The sequence below is a fragment of the Spea bombifrons genome, chromosome 12 (genome assembly GCF_027358695.1).
Source record: "Spea bombifrons isolate aSpeBom1 chromosome 12, aSpeBom1.2.pri, whole genome shotgun sequence".
In the NCBI taxonomy this organism is placed as follows: domain Eukaryota; kingdom Metazoa; phylum Chordata; class Amphibia; order Anura; family Pelobatidae; genus Spea; species Spea bombifrons.
In genome coordinates, this window is record NC_071098.1 from 2,482,673 (window position 1) to 2,498,882 (window position 16,210).

Consider the following 16,210-nt stretch of genomic DNA (forward strand, 5'->3'; position numbering starts at 1 on the left):
CCTATAAGGATGCATCCTATCTACAAGATATACATGTGCTGCCCTTATGAGAAAGAAAGAAAGAAAGAAAGAAAGAAAGAAAGAAAGAAAGAAAGAAAGAAAGAAAGAACGAAAGAAAGAAAGAAAGAAAAAAGAAAGAAAGAAAGAAAGAAAGAGAAAGAAAGAAAGAAAGAAAGAAAGAAAGAAAGAAAGAAAGAAAGAAAGAAAGAAAGAAAGAAAGAGAATAATTGAGTTAGAAAGAAATAGGAAAAGAAATAGAGGGAAAGAGTAAGAAAGAAAAGGAAAAGAAAAGGAGAATAAAGATAAGATATTCTAAAAAAAGAAGCCACATAAACTCCTCCTCATATGCGAAACGCTGGGGTATCTGTGCGGGTGATTCGGGCAAAACCCATTTCAGAACATAAATAAATAAAATAAACAATCAGTGATTGACAGCCCCGTCTCCCAAGAGGTTCTGCAGCTGCTGGAGCCCCCCCCCCCCGTGTTATTTGTGTATCGATACTCAGGGTAAAGTGCCCCCCCGGCTGGTGTGCGGGGGTAACTCGCGGCCTGGCAGGGCGGGGCGGGGCTGCCCTGGGGGGTGGGGGCAGGACTCCGGTCATCCCAAACTTCTGCCAAGCACAAAGACTGGGGCGTGACCAAGAGAGAGGGCGGTTCTGCCTTGGGGACCGTTAGCTAGGAAGAGCCAATGAGGTAGAGGGGGTGTGGCGTTTAGACGGCCCGGGAGCCCAGTCGCTGCCAGTCTCATTAATCCGCTGCGAGGCGCCATCATGGTGGCACCGGGAGTACCGATAGCGGGGCTTCTACTGCTGCTTCAGTACGGTGAGTACCGGGGAAAGCAGCCCCAGGAGCGGCACGGGTACACAGCTTACCGTTATCCGCCTCAGAGGGAGGGCTCGGGGAGGGGCTGGCACCGTGTATCGCCTCATACCGGGTAAATACCGGGAGGGGAAGGGGTATCATGTCCTACGGGGTAAACACTGGGAATGGGCTGGGGCATTACTTCATACAAGGTGAAGAGGTGTATTCTTTACACAGGGTAAATACCGGGAGGGGTATTTTTATTCAGGGTAGATACCACATGGGGCTTTTTTATACAGGATAATTGCCCCATGGATTATACTGTATAGGGGTTTAATACCAGGAGGGGTATTCAAATATAGAGGGTAAGTAGACATGGGGGGTTATTAACTGATGATAAATACCCGGAGGGGTATTCCTTTTTATGGGGTAATTACTGATTTTTCTATACAGTTAGTGAGATTTTTCTGAGCACAGGGAGGGCTTCAGGGCATTAGATTGCTAGCTTTGTGGTACAGCAAACCCGTTCTCTGTGTATTTCTACATATACTCGGGGTAAATACTGTAATACAGACGTGGGGTGTCCGGGTAGATAAGGGAGTCACAGATTAGTTTAGTGTTTATATAGAGGGTGCGCGCTGTCGGCTGGGGTATTACCCGTCTGCGAGACGTTTAGAATGCCGCCCCCGCGGACCCTCATTCTACAACTACGCAATTAAAATTTTCTGACATCGTTTACAATGTTTTATTCATCTACCCACCCGTCTGATGATGTCATAGGATGTTCACGCCTACATCATTGGGGTTTAGGTTGGTTATTTGGAATTTTTAGTGATTTAGGGATTTTATTCATAGTCTGAGGTCCGCTGGGGCAGAATCACCGGAGTACCGAGCGCGGGATGGACCTTTGGTCTTTCAACATGTTGACCAGTTTGACCCAAAAGATCTTTCTGATTTACTACGTATTATTATTATTATTATAATTATTATTTTATTATTCATAATATATTATTGTTAATAATAATAAATATCATATATAATATAGTAATAATAATAATATAAGTACGGTATTATATTATACATGATATATTATTATATTGTCATTATTCATAATACCATATATTATTGTTAACAATGAATAATACATTTCTCATATAATAATAGTATTATATTATACATATTTATTATTATTGGTTTAATTATTTTTATTCATAATATATTTTTAATAATAATACATATATTATAGTATTATACATTCTTATTATTTTAGGTTAGTATTCATTATGGGGCAAAAGAATTCTGCCTTACAAACTTTGCGTGTAAGCGCTGCTTAGCGTGCCGCTCCTTTTTGCAGACGTTGTTATGGGGCACGTTGTGTCGGTATGGCGGGGCTGGTGATCTCGCCCTAATATCCCGCGGGCCTCTGGCCCCCTGAACAGGTAATAACTGTAACCCCGGCAGCTCTGAGTCTGGCGTGTAAGATAATGGCTGCGGTCTATCGGAGAATAGACTTTCCATGCGGCCCCTTTAAGAATCACTAGAAGCCCCCCTGTGAGTGAAGGAACGGTCCGACTGATCCTTCCCCCGGCGAGGATGAGTAACGGGTCAGGAAGTCCTGTTTTCCTCGATACAGATGTTTTCGTAACGATTGTGAGCTCTCTCACGCCGGCTTCCGCTTTGCAGAGTTCTCGGTTCCAGCTATGAAATTATCCTGAATAGGTTTTGTAAGACATGTTAAGAGCTTACTCTCACTCACACTCACTTATGCTCATTCACAGTCACACTTACACTCACACTTTTGCTCACTAAAAATTCACGCCTACGCTCTCTTACATTCACGCTCACTTACATTCACACCTATGCTCTCTCACTCACACTTACTCTCACTTTTGCTCACTTAAATGTGTCTCTGCACCTTTCGTTTAACTCATCGATAACCATAGGCCTGGAATTATACGTTCTGTCGCCTTGATTTCTGGAACATTAAAAAACTTCAGGGACTGGACATCGATGTGAAAACCCCAAAGTATTTTATTATTATTATTTGCAAAAACTTTTAGTATGATTAATTTGGATCCAAATCTGTTATTCCTGGTCCGTAATCTAACACTAGAGGGTCAGAGGCTGAGATGGAATGGAAGGAAGTTTTACTTTACTGAGAGGGTGGTAGATAAGTGGAACAGCCTCCCAGTAGAGGTGGTAGAGGGTAATACAGTGAGGGTATTAAACATGCATGGGATAGACATACGGCTCCTGAATCTAAGACCAGACCAACGACTGATTAAGGTTTGAGTCTTTTAGCCCAAACAAGAACCGACCTAAACAGAGTGTTTGGATGCACGTGGCTGGAGTTGATACTTTGTATTGTTTTTAGTCGTCGCCGGGTTCCGAGGACTCGTTGGGCTCATTCTGTTATCGGTTGTGGTTTAAGGCGGTTGGGTCTGTTCTCTGTCTTTTTCATACTTGTGTGACAGTCACATCCCCTTCATTAATACCTCCCCCCCCCATGGACAATATTCTGTTCCGGGGCCTTCAGAGGCACAATCAGGGCAATTCAATTCAAAGGAGGCCTTTTGCACTCCTGTCCACGGTAGGGGAGTTTATGAGGTCTAGCTGTGGCATGGAGGGCCATGGTGGGCCGCTCATTAGTCATTTACATTGTTCCGGGTCGGTGATTACCAGGAATGTGCTGGCGGCATCACCATCCGCTGGAGACGATCGATGATGTCACTCCTGCTGCCGTTGTCATCGTTGTCATCGTTGTGAGGCTGGGCTGTTTATCCGGCCGCGGGACGGATCGGGGCCGAGGGGGGCTGCGTTCTCTGCCAGTGCGCCTAGCGGCCAAACTGGAAACTTAAAAATAAACCACGGGCGACAATGTAAATAAACTCAAACAATAGGAGACGACGGGGCGTGTTTAACCCTTAGAACGCCAGCCATAATATGTCACCAGCAGCCCAAGAGCCTCAGTCGGCATGCATTGTGTGTTTCGCGCATCTATGTTTAGGACCAAGTAATCCTAGAAAGCTGGGCTTTCTCGTTGTACTAGCCTCTACCTCCTCTACTGGGTGTCTGTTCCATCAATTGCAAGGACAACGCTAATTCAGCTGCATCATTGAACATCCTTCTAAGGGGCTTCGTTTGATGATGTAAGACAGCAGAGCCAACTCGGTATCATGTTAATGCATATTTTGGATCAGATGATTGGTACGATCGGCCCTCGTTTCTAGAGGAGGAAGTGTTGGCTGCGCAGGAGCCGGTGGAGCTCGGGACCGGAGAGACCTGGGTTCTGGAGGGGGGCTTTCGGTTAGTGATGAAGTAAATGTAACGTAAAGCCGACATGTTGTTTCCGTTCTTCCGCTGGCGGAATCGACCTCTGTCTTTGGAATTTAGGTTTAAACAAGGTCTGATCCGCTCGCCCCCCTTAACATAAAGCGGGTGTTTTGGGCACAGATTACTCGATCCCGCCAGATAAACGGAAGGCTGACACTAAAAAAACATCTGGTTCCCGCTGACAAATCTGTTTATTGTTAAAGTCCTCGCAATTATTTATGTGAAAGACTCTGCTTTCTAAACAGAAACCTAATGAGCGGCTGCCTCTGCGCATGTTCCGGCCACGAGTATATCATGACCAAACTGACCTTAAATCGCGGTAATCCACATGAAAATTATTTCTGGCTTCTGTTAAAAGGTTTGGGGTCACTCAGGAACACAGGCGTGATGGGAGTGATAAAGGGCCATTGGAACACAGGAGTGATGAGAGTGATAAAGGGCCATTGGAACACAGGAGTGATGGGAGTGATAAAGGGCCATTGGAACACAGGAGTGATGGGAGTGATAAAGGGCCTTTGGAACACAGGAGTGATGGGAGTGATAAAGGGCCATTGGAACACAGGAGTGATGGGAGTGATAAAGGGCCATTGGAACACAGGAGTGATGGGAGTGATAAAGGGCCATTGGAACACAGGAGTGATGGGAGTGATAAAGGGCCTCTGTACTCCTATGAAGAGATTCCATTAAAAATATCAGTTTCCAGCTACAATAGTCATTTATGACATTAACCCCATCTGTGCTGGATTTCTGGTCCATTTCATGTTATTTCAATGGCTAAAATGTGCTTTTCCTTTAAGGATGTTTATAAGTGACCCCAAACTTTTGACTGGTAGTTTGGAAATGTTTACTGGTCGGGTTGGGATCGCTCTCAGGGGGGGACTCGCTCCTTTATTTACTGTCGTGCAAGCTGTTGCGCTCGCGTCAGCCATGTTTCTATCTGTATAATTAGGCTCCTGGATATTTAATAATCACAGACTGTTAGCTGTACCCTGGTAGACGTATCATTTATTCTTCCAGACGTTTAATTATATCTCTGACGCTCAGCAGGGGAGGCTGCTTTGTTTTAATTTTCAAGGACTATAGCTTTTTTTCTTTTAGTCCTTACACCGGTCATTTTACGCATTTAACTGCTTCTCTGCTGTACACAGACCTCGCGTGACAATAAATGACACATTTTTTTTCCTCCCCACTCTGGGGTCCATTCACATTCAACACACCTGTTCTGGAACAGACGGTGTCCTAAATGAAGCAGCTGTCGCGGACCAACTGCCGGCCTTTGGGCGCTCGTCTTGGAAGCTCCTAGAAAGCCCGTCGCTAGCCTTTGAGCAGCTTCCCGGGGATACCAGGCGTGCAACGCAACTCCGTCTTCTGATTGAAGTTGACTTGTGTCCTTTTGCCACCTGGGAGCTTCCTCGCGCCGACGGGCGTCCGGCCTTGAATTGAATGCTTCCTTTCTTCCCAGCACATGGAACGCACCGCGGTGCACAAGCAGTGTTCGGTTACGACCAAAGATTTATTCAGTTCATGGGTTTTTTCACACCTCTTACCCTGCTTGATTAAAACATCTAAGAATTTGAATGGTTGGTGGGAATATATGGGTAAAAAGAAATAAATTATTGCCGTATGTTACGTCACGCAGCCGCTTCTAATGTCATAATGTTGCTTTGCTGTTCCTCTTTTCATAGTGGAAACATGTTCCACTCCGGGCTCTAATTAGTGTATCGTGTCTAGCCCTCGTCCTACAGAGCAGAGGCTGTCTTCTCCTTTCCTAGGACCCCCAATAGAAACGCTTTTAATTTGGGTAATTAGTGATATATTCACACAAAGCTATAGATCTGAAATTATGAATCACAACCAGCCAAAAGAACGATCAGATTTCAGATGGACTCTAAGGACCTCAGGACCCCAAAGATGGGAAGGGAGTGAGGGGGAGGGGATGGTAACAGGGAGAGGGATATAAATCATAATGGTGAAGAGGAGGTTGTCTGAGGAATTGAGATAAGGTTGTTTAGACAGGAGAAAGACCCAGAGAAGTAAGGCGGTGATCTGGAGCAGCGACCTTTGGCCTACAGCCCTTGTCCCTGGTTTACGTATATGTCACATATGTCACGGTGGGGTACGGGCTGGGCAGGAAGGGGGATCCCCCCCTTAAAGGACACCTATTCCCAAGCATTACGATGCTGGAGACCACGTAATACACGACGGCTAATATTATCATCATTATCATTTCATATAGCGCCATCATATACCGTAGCGCTGTACAATGTGTAACAAGGACATAACAAGCAGTATATTACACCACAATTCCACTTACAGAAACCGCAGGCTTTCTTCCTCGCGCATCTATATAGCGGTGCTGAGCGAGATGAGATTCCGTTCTGTGAGTTATAATGTTGATATTTGAAGCAGATCTGTTTCCAAACATCAAATCTTTTGTAACAATGTTTACAGAGACAAACAACCCCACCACATGTTCATAGCATGGGAAGAGCCTTCCAGACTTCTTATTGCTCCCCATTAGGTTATCCCCCCCCCCGTTAATTTGTTGGTTATTGCTGATTTGTGGAAGGAGGAGAAGGGAGAGAAGTTCAGCACAATAACGTGAGACACGGGTCTAAACAACAAACAATAAACAAACAAACAATAAACACTATAAGTCGTTTAATTATATGAAGGTGTCAGCGGCCTCCTGCGTTGTGCCGTGTGGGGAATTTGGGGCGATTGCGCCGGGGCGTCTGCCGGGGAACGAATCGGCGCTCGGTGTTATTAACCCAAGCCGAAGATTTTTTTTTCTGTTTTACGTAAAAAAAAAAAAAAGCTGCGATCCAAACAGGAGGAGAGACGGGAGATCCGCGGCTGGAAACGCTGTTTTTTTTCTCTGTATCTTATATATTTATTCATTGCTTTTTGACACTTTTTTTGGTTTATGAGCCCATTCCGAGCCGTTGTTTATGAACTTGTTTAAAGGTCGGACTATCGCCCAGTGATCGACTTTGGATATAAAAATAAACCCCGATCTGTATCGTTGGCGTAACTGTATACATGTAAAAGATTTGCGTTGCCCCGAGAATATGCCTCTTCACATACATATATATAAGACTCCCAGTTGGTGCTTTTGCTTCCCAGTATGTTATGGTCGATATCCCTGCTTGAATGCAGGTGACTCCATTAAGTGTATCTTTAAATAATGACAAGTCTGGGTTTCCATTTTGTCCTTTTGTCGTAATTCTGATGTTAATAAAGTTTGTGCCACCGTGGGCCCGTGGAATGCGGAAAACCCACATTATAGAAAATATATAAAAATATATGCTGTACTTTTCTTTCCCTTATTTGGGGATCTCTAGTGTTTATCACGTTAAGTTCGTTGTCAAGCTGTTGGTTTAGGCGGCAGAGTAGCCGGCAGTGATGTCACGTCTACCTGCCGATGACCTCACAGGCTGTCTTGTGTCCTGAGGAAGATATAAATCTCGAGGAACGTACGCGGTCGCTGGCGATATATTTTTGGAATGGAAGCGCTGAGACCCGGACCCCGGACTGTTCCTTCCGCCCCCCCCCCCCGCCGTCCGGTGTGTTTGGGGAGATTTGATTGATATTTCCCACTGAATCGAGTCTGGTTTCCTTGTTATGAATTCGCTGCTTTCCGGCCTCTCAAACCCAACGTAGCCCCTTAACCCTTTAAATGCCGGCAACTGGTAACCAAGAAATGCCGGAATCGGGGAGGGACGCCGCTGGCGATAATGTTTGCATATATAGGGGCCATCTCTACTAAGCAGTGCAGCATCAAGAGATGGATTTATAGAGACCGCTGTAAAAAAGCACACGCTACGGAGTATGAAGGCGCTATATAACTCAGGTAATAGTAGCGGCTCCCTGGTTGTTGGGGTGCCCGGCGTCTGTCCCCGGGGGCGTCCTGCGTCTGTCCCGGGGGGGCGTCCTGCGTCTGTCCCGGGGGGCGTCCTGCGTCTGTCCCGGGGGGCGTCCTGTGTCTGTCCCGGGGGGCGTCTTGCGTCTGTCCCGGGGGGGCTTCCTGCGTCTGTCCCGGGGGGCGTCCTGCGTCTGTCCCGGGGGGCGTCTTGCGTCTGTCCCGGGGGGGCGTCCTGCGTCTGGGACGGATTGTTTAATTTTTCAGCACCTCGCGCTGATGAAGCTTTAAAGCGGGTTTGGGAATTAGAGAGGATTTAGGAGATTGCCGCTCTGTCTGCCCGATCCTCTCTGATTGCTTTTGAGAGTCGCAGAGATTACCGGACCGAGCGCCGCGTGACGCCAGCGCTCAGAAAATAATATCTTCTGCCCCGCGATCCGGCCGGCTTCAGGGTCTGCGTGCAAATTAAATCCTGGCCAGATCTCAATACTCACAGAACCTGCCGGCAGATCGGCCCCATCCGGCCCCCGTCTAGTCGCCCGTTTCTCCTGCAGTAAAGACTCAAACCTTAATCAGTCGTTGGTCTCGTCTTAGATTCAGGAGCCGTGTGTCTACCCCATGCATGTTTAATACCCTCACTGTATTACCCTCTACCACTTCTGCTGGGAGGCTGTTCCACTTAACTACCACCTGCTCAATAAAGTAAAACTTCCTTCTATTCCATCTCAGCCTCTGACTCTCTAGTTTTAGATTATAACCTCTTGTTCTAGTTTTTACCCATTGCCAGGGAGGGGAATCCCGGCGGGGACTGAATAATCCTGCTTGTTCTGAGGTGTAATCGGGGGAAATATCCCATTGTTCGTGAAACTTTTGAGGAAATGCCTGAAACACATGTAGAAGTTTCCTGGATCTGCGCCCTCCGAGGGACCGGGGAGCGGAGGGCGGGGGATGGGATGATTGGATAAGAGGATGTTAAATGTCTGTAATAAGATGCCGATTACTTGGGGATCATCTGGATCCTGCTGCGATCAAGTTAAGAATCAGAAGGGGACCACAACTCCCATCATGCTCAGACAGGTGCTGCTGCCTCCAGGACCATCGCAGGGGGCCTTTTTGGATCCCGTCTGATCACATGACCTGCAAACGCGATGATGTAATGTCTGCAGCTACACCTGTTCAAAAGGAAAGCGGATCCCCTTCTCGGCCGTGTCTGTCTGGGGCAGATCTGCCCCGGCTGCCCCTAATGCCCAGCGTCACGCAGTGCAGCACCTCGGTGCTCCGAGCCGGCCCTCTTCGCCTTCACCCCTCTCCGGTCCCGGCCCTCTCCCTATTGTCCCGATAGGAGGATTATGGGACAGACGAGGATTTAGGGTCTTTACGGTGAAAAGACTCTTTGTCTGATTTATCTCCGCTGTGGCTGCAAACAATCGCTGACGGGGGTTGGGGCTTAAAACGTGTGACGGGGGCCGGCGGGGGTCGGTGGGACTGACGAGACCTTCCTTCCCGTATAAAATGAGAATTTGGGGCCCCGAATGTTTTTATTTACAGAGGCAGAAAAGCACGAAATACGGAACATAAATGTTAATACGCGTTATCAGGGCGCGTTCATTTATTACTATTTATTGTTTTATGTAGCGCTATCATATTCCGCATAACAACATATGTTAGGAGTGATGGGAGTGATAAAGGGCCGTTGGAACACAGGAGTGATGGGAGTGATAAAGGGCCATTGGAACACAGGAGTGATGGGAGTGATAAAGGGCCGTTGGAACACAGGAGTGATGGGAGTGATAAAGGGCCATTGGAACACAGGAGTGATGGGAGTGATAAAGGGCCATTGGAACACAGGAGTGATGGGAGTGATGGGAGTGATAAAGGGCCATTGGAACACAGGAGTGATGGGAGTGATAAAGGGCCATTGGAACACAGGAGTGATGGGAGTAATAAAGGGCCATTGGAACACAGGAGTGATGGGAGTGATAAAGGGCCGTTGGAACACAGGAGTGATGGGAGTAATAAAGGGCCATTGGAACACAGGAGTGATGGGAGGGATAAAGGTCCTCTGTACGCCTATGAAGAGATTCCATAAAAAATCAGCCGTTTCCAGCTATAAAAGTCATTTACAACATTAACCCCGTCTGCGCTGGATTTCTGATCCGTTTCATGTTATTTTAATGGATTGAATGGTATTTTCTTTTAAAAAAGGGGCTGCGTAGGGTTATTGGGGGCTCCTGAGCTTCCATGCGTTGTCTCCGCACAGGAAGAGTTTCGGGGGATTCTTTAATAAAGGAGGAGAATGGATTCCAGACTCGTTCCCGGTGAAAACCGGTCGATGCCCCTAAATCCTCTATTGGGTTCCATCAAACCTTTAATGTTGGCCGTGATTGGCTGAGGACTTGCCTTATCTGCACCTTTTTTTGCGTTTCTGTTACTATGGTTACGCAACATCCTCGTATACCCGCTTACTTAACCTAAACGTCCGCTGCCGGCCCGCTGTGACCTCGTTTCGTTTCGCGTCTCGTTAGTTTTTTTCTGGGGTTCTTTGTTCTGTTTGATTTTGAAATTCTGTTGAAATTAGCGTGGGGGGGCTGTGCCTGCGCGGCTCTGACCCTAATTATTGGGCTCTCGGGGGGGGGGGGGGGGTAACTATGATGGGTGACACTCTCTCTTTTCTACCCCCAGCCTTATGTCTGGGGCTTTGAACATTTAGTCCCTGTCTGTGTGATTGCTGATAACAGCCCCGAGTCCAGTCCTGTGACAGATGAGGGATTCCAGAGACATTTAAATGGCCAGACAGCTGGGGGGGGTCCTTAAAACAAAAGCCCCTCTCCCCACCCCCCACAGCTCCTTTCACACTCACTTTGCCTCCTAGTTTCGGGGCGGACTTTACCCCCTCAATGCTTTGTAGATAAACTTAGACCCTCTAATACCCCATAACCCCCCCTCCCCCGTTTCCTCGGTGCTATCCGGGGTAGAAATAGAATGTTTTAGACCCTTTCACGTCTGCATCTAGATGTCTCTGGACCCCCAGTATGAGCCATTAATTTATAAACGTGAGACCCCCGTAAACACTCAAACCTTAATCAGTCGTTGGTCTCGTCTTAGATTCAGGAGCCGTATGTCTATCCCATGCATGTTTAATTCCCTCACTGTATTACCCTCTACCACTTCTGCTGGGAGGCTGTTCCACTGATCCACCACCCTCTTCATAAAGTAAAACTCCCTTCTGTCCCGTTTAAGACCCTCTAGTTTTAGATTCCGGCCGTTCCTCTCTATCGCTGCTTTATTGTTGTAGTTGATCGGCGGACGGCTGGCGGATTCCGCCGGCGAGCGTTTTTAAAGACGCCGTCCTGGAGATTATTTTTAGTGCTAACAGATTAGTTGCTTTTCTGACACGCCAGTTTCTTGCGTTGCCATAGTTACTGCCGTGCCCTGCGAGGCGTCCCTTTAAACTCCGGCGCTCTTCATTTTCCATCCGCTCTTTCCAAAAAAAAATAACTAAAAATAGCCGAGTTTTATTTATTTAGCGTTTATTTCTCCGAATCCGGCAAATAGCGACAAATCGGAAACTTTACTGCGTGGAATCCATACAGCGCCTACAGACTTAGCTGGGGAGGGCGGTTATTGTAGATACTTTGTATCTGTGCGGTCGTGTCAGACATTATAAAGGGTATACATTGTCTCGAGGGTAGTAAGTAAGTGGCACAGCCTCCCAGTGGAAGTGGTAGAGGGTAATACAGCGAGGGGACATATATATATTACGAAAACCAGGGACCAAATTTGAGCAAAATCTATTTCTTTGTGACGTTGCGAGCCGGTTAATAGCTTTTGCGCTGATAATGCTCACTGTAATGAGCGGCAGCAGGACAGTTGGCCTCTACGCACTCCCATCAGCCTCAGCCAGACACGGCTGTGTTTAACCATCACTCTCTCTTTTTTTTCTGTAGGCTGCAGCGTTGTGGCCGTGGAGTTGGCTACCGGTAACCCGTTCCCCGTGGTGCAGGAATATCAGAGTGAGTAGCGAGAGTTTGTTAATCGGTCGATTCCTGTTTATTTCTCCCCGGCCCCGACGGACGATGACTCTCCCCGGCGGCTCTGACACCGGCGCTGTGCGCCTCCTGCTGGTCAAGAAACCTGTCCTTCGGAGCTCCATCACCTTCCCGAAACACTTCCTCTAATGACCCGTCAGTAACCGTTTCATTGGAATAGCAATCCAACCCAGCAGATCGGCCCCATCCGGCCCCCGTCTAGTCGCCCGCTTCTCCTGCTGTAAAGACTCAAACCTTAATCAGTCGTTGGTCTCGTCTTAGATTCAGGAGCCGTATGTCTATCCTATGCATGTTTAATACCCTCATATATTTTGCCGATACATATCTCAGAAGAGAGAGTCCGCGGGATCCCCGCTCCTGATATTCTCGTCGTCGCTCGTCGTTTCTGATAACCCAGGAGCAGAACCATTAAAGCCGCTTTATTCCTCCCCGTTTGCCGCAGGCGTCGAGCTCTCCTGTATAATTAAAAGCACCAACACCAACGATCCCAGAATTGAATGGAAGAAAATCCGCAACGACGAAACCTCATACGTCTATTTCGAGAACACCATCCAAGGTAACGATTCCCGCGAGCCGCGGTATAAAGCGTTATTCCTTATCGCAGGGAATTAACGTTTTTGTTTATCGTTTTTTTGCGTTTATTTGCTTTTTCTTCTTCTCCTTTCAGGTGATTTAAGGAACCGCGCGCAGGTTCAGTCCAAGAGCTCCCTGGTGATTCTCAACACCAGCCGCACAGACACCGGCATGTACCGCTGCGAGGTGGCCGCCATGGACGACGACAAGAAGATCGCCGAGATCAGCATCTCGCTCACCGTTCAAGGTAAAGCGCCCCCCGTCCACGCACCCCCCCCGTCCACGCGCCCCCTATCAGCTTGGTGCATGGAAGTCACGTTACCCCGACATGTAACAAATATTAAAATAATATTAACAAAAGAATGTAAAGAAGTAATGGCAGTCATTTATTCTGAATAATAATTATTATTTTATTATTATTATTTTACTGATAATCAGTTAATTGATCGTTCTCCGGTTTTTCTGTTTTGATTTTAATCGCACACCCAAGGCCCAGAGATTTCTGGCCCCGAAGCCCTCGCAGGTCTGTTAATAAGGGCGTGCGCTGGGGTGGCTCACAGCTGGGTACGGTGCACAAGAGGTTAATTAGCGTTCGGAATTAGAGCTCCATTACTCTGCGTTTCCCTCTTAAGGTCCCGATCTTTGCGTTTTTTTGATGTTTTATTACAACATTAATTTTACTTAGGAGGCAAAAACGCTAATTTGGATATTTTTGCATCACTTTAAGAACGGTTTATTTAGGATGATGCTTTACGGCCGCTGTAAAATGTACACCGCGGTCTGACCGACATTGCCATAAAGCAAGAGAGGGGGGGTGCATGGTGATGTCACGCAAGAACGCATGATGTAGAACATACATCCACACGCTAAAATATCAGAAATGCCATGATTTAAAGAATATTCTATTCATTTTCCGTTTTATGTCTGAGATCCAATCAGATTAGGGGCTGTCCGAGTCGCAGTATTTCGGGGCCGATGAATTCCGTCCGCCGTCTCGTGAGTTTCTCTGTGAATAATGTTTGTTTTTCCCCTTTTTACCAGTAAAACCAGTGGCTCCCAAGTGCAGCGTCCCCAAAGCGGTCCCGGTGGGGAAGTCCGCGGCGCTCCACTGCCAGGAGAGCGAGGGGTACCCCGGCTCCAGCTACACCTGGATCCGCAACGGCGACCCCCTCCCCGCCGACTCCAAATCCAACCCCAAATTCATCAATTCTTCTTTCACCGCCGATCCAAAGACCGGCACCCTGGTGAGTCTTTCCTACCCAGGTCTGCGCGTCCCGCGGTAACTTTCCCTCCTACCTGCCGTTTAAATCACGCGACCGGCAGATAAATCAAACGTAAAGGTTTGGATCTTTTTTTTTTTTTTTTTTTTTTTTTAGCTATTTTCGGCGGTAACCAAAGGCGACATGGGGAGCTATTACTGCATCGCGAGCAACGCCGCCGGCTCGGCCACGTGCGAGGAGCAAGTGCTGGAAGTGTGTAAGTGACTTAATACCTTAAAATAAAACGTTTCCCCCAAAATAACCCCCGGCCGCTCTGCCTCGTCCCCCAAAGCCGTTAACGCCCCCTCGTCTGCCCGCAGATGACCTGAACGTCGGCGGCATCGTCGGGGGCATTCTGGTCGTGGTCCTGGTCCTGGCGCTGATCACCGCCGGCATCTGCTGCGCGTATCGGAAGGGTTACTTCGCCGGCGGCACCAAATCCAGCGGACAGAAGTAAGTAACGTCCGCCCGGCGCGCCGCGGGGCCAACCTCTTATTTACTACACCGGTGATAATTTGGGGTAAATCGTTGATATTTCGGGGGCTCCGGTATCATCCGTCTACCAGCGGCGGCTCTGATTCTGAGAGGACTTAGCGCTTTGCTGTACGGGGCCTTATTCACTAAGCAGTAAGTTATAAAAAATAAAAAAGTCTTGCTTTATGAGCAAAATATTAAGAGAAACGCCAACACCCCTAACAGGCCCTGTATAATGTATAGTGTATAGCGTATAGTGTATATAGTGTATGTATAGTGTGTATAGTGTATAGTATATAATGTATAGTGTATAAGATATAATGTATAGTGTATAATGTATAATGTATAATTAGTGTATAGTGTATAAGATATAATGTATAGTGTATAATGTATAATGTATAATTAGTGTATAGTGTATAAGATATAATGTATAGTGTATAATGTATAATGTATAATTAGTGTATAGTGTATAAGATATAATGTATAATGTATAATTAGTGTATAGGGTATAGTGTATAATGTATAGTGTATAATTAGTGTATAGGGTATAGTGTATAATGTATAATTAGTGTATAGTGTGTATAGTGTATAGTGTATAATTAGTGTATAGTGTATATAGTGTATAGTATATAATGTATAATTAGTGTATAGTGTGTATAGTATATAGTGTATAGTGTATAATGTATAGTGTATAAGATATAATGTATAGTGTATAATGTATAATTAGTGTATAGTGTATAAGATATAATGTATAGTGTATAATTAGTGTATAGTATATAATGTATAGTGTATAGTGTATAATGTATAGTGTATAATTAGTGTGTATAGTGTATAGTGTATAATGTATAATTATCTCACCGCTGTTTTCTGTCTGGTTTTAATTCTTCAGCTATAAAAACCCGGCAAAGTCAGAAGGCGTGAATTACATGCGGACCGGCGACGAGGTGAGGATTTGTCTGGATTTTATTTATTTTTGTCTTTTCCTGCGCAGTAAGCAGCCCTTAGAGGAGCCGCCGTTAACCCCTTCCGTTTAATATAAGGACGGCGATGTTTTAAGCTTAGCTCGTTCAGCAGCCGTAGAGTTTGTAATCGGGGTAATAAAGGCGTTTTTTGGTCTCTGACGCTGGGATTGTTGTTTTCCTCGCAGGGAGATTTCAGACACAAATCGTCTTTTGTCATCTGAGACGTGGCCCCTCGGCACCGATTAACCCTCGAAAGACTGCACTCCGAGGCGGTGGGGGCGACACAAAAAGCATCAATAAACTCTTGAAATTTGCCAAAGCCTGTAACCAGCCCACCCTCAGCCGGACACCACGCCGCCCGGTGACTTTCTGGCACCGAAGACCCGCGCGACCGGCTGCCCACCGGCAAACGGACCGTTTCCAGATCTACCGGCGGTATTAACCTCGTCACTGCCAAACCGCTGAAAGTATCACTCCTGCACAACGAGTTCGGTTTTCTGATCTCTTCTTCATCGAGATAAGTTTAAACGTAAGGAAAATGCAAAAGCGCAGGGGGCTCCACGCGTGTTTTTTGTTTAGCGTTAATCTTTGTCCTCCCCGGCGGCGGGCCGGCTTGCGGGGGACCGCCGAGCCCTTTCAGGTACCCGAGGCGCTCGTGACTTGCTGCAGAAGGTCCGTTTTGAACACAAAGGAAAGATGTTTCTATTTAAATGTAAATACGGCATTTGCTGCTTTCCCCGTGTATTATCTCCATGATGTCACATATATATATATTTTTGGTTATTTCACTGGCAAATAAGACAAACTCCGGCCTTTTTATCGTTTTTTTCTTCTCCTGAGTTCGCTGTTATTAATTCTAAGCACTGTGCGACCATCGCCGCTGGAGAGACTGGCACA

At 46.7% G+C, this 16,210-nt stretch overlaps 1 protein-coding gene across 2 annotated transcripts in view; it reads left to right on the top strand.

Moving 5' to 3' along the window:
* The first annotated feature begins 712 nt into the window (after positions 1 to 712).
* JAM3 (junctional adhesion molecule 3) overlaps positions 713 to 16,210 on the top strand; it is a 166,489-nt gene continuing 150,991 nt past the window's right edge. The window contains exons 1-9 of one of the 2 annotated variants that reach the window (XM_053452668.1): positions 713 to 822; positions 11,944 to 12,009; positions 12,488 to 12,601; positions 12,713 to 12,865; positions 13,660 to 13,862; positions 13,995 to 14,094; positions 14,198 to 14,330; positions 15,241 to 15,295; positions 15,499 to 15,836. In XM_053452668.1, coding sequence (XP_053308643.1) covers positions 771 to 822; positions 11,944 to 12,009; positions 12,488 to 12,601; positions 12,713 to 12,865; positions 13,660 to 13,862; positions 13,995 to 14,094; positions 14,198 to 14,330; positions 15,241 to 15,295; positions 15,499 to 15,534 — 912 coding nt within the window. In that variant the 5' untranslated portion in view covers positions 713 to 770 and the 3' untranslated portion in view covers positions 15,535 to 15,836. Of the gene's footprint in view, positions 823 to 11,943; positions 12,010 to 12,487; positions 12,602 to 12,712; positions 12,866 to 13,659; positions 13,863 to 13,994; positions 14,095 to 14,197; positions 14,335 to 15,240; positions 15,296 to 15,498; positions 15,837 to 16,210 lie in introns of those variants that run through there. The other variant, XM_053452669.1, reaches the window with a different exon arrangement.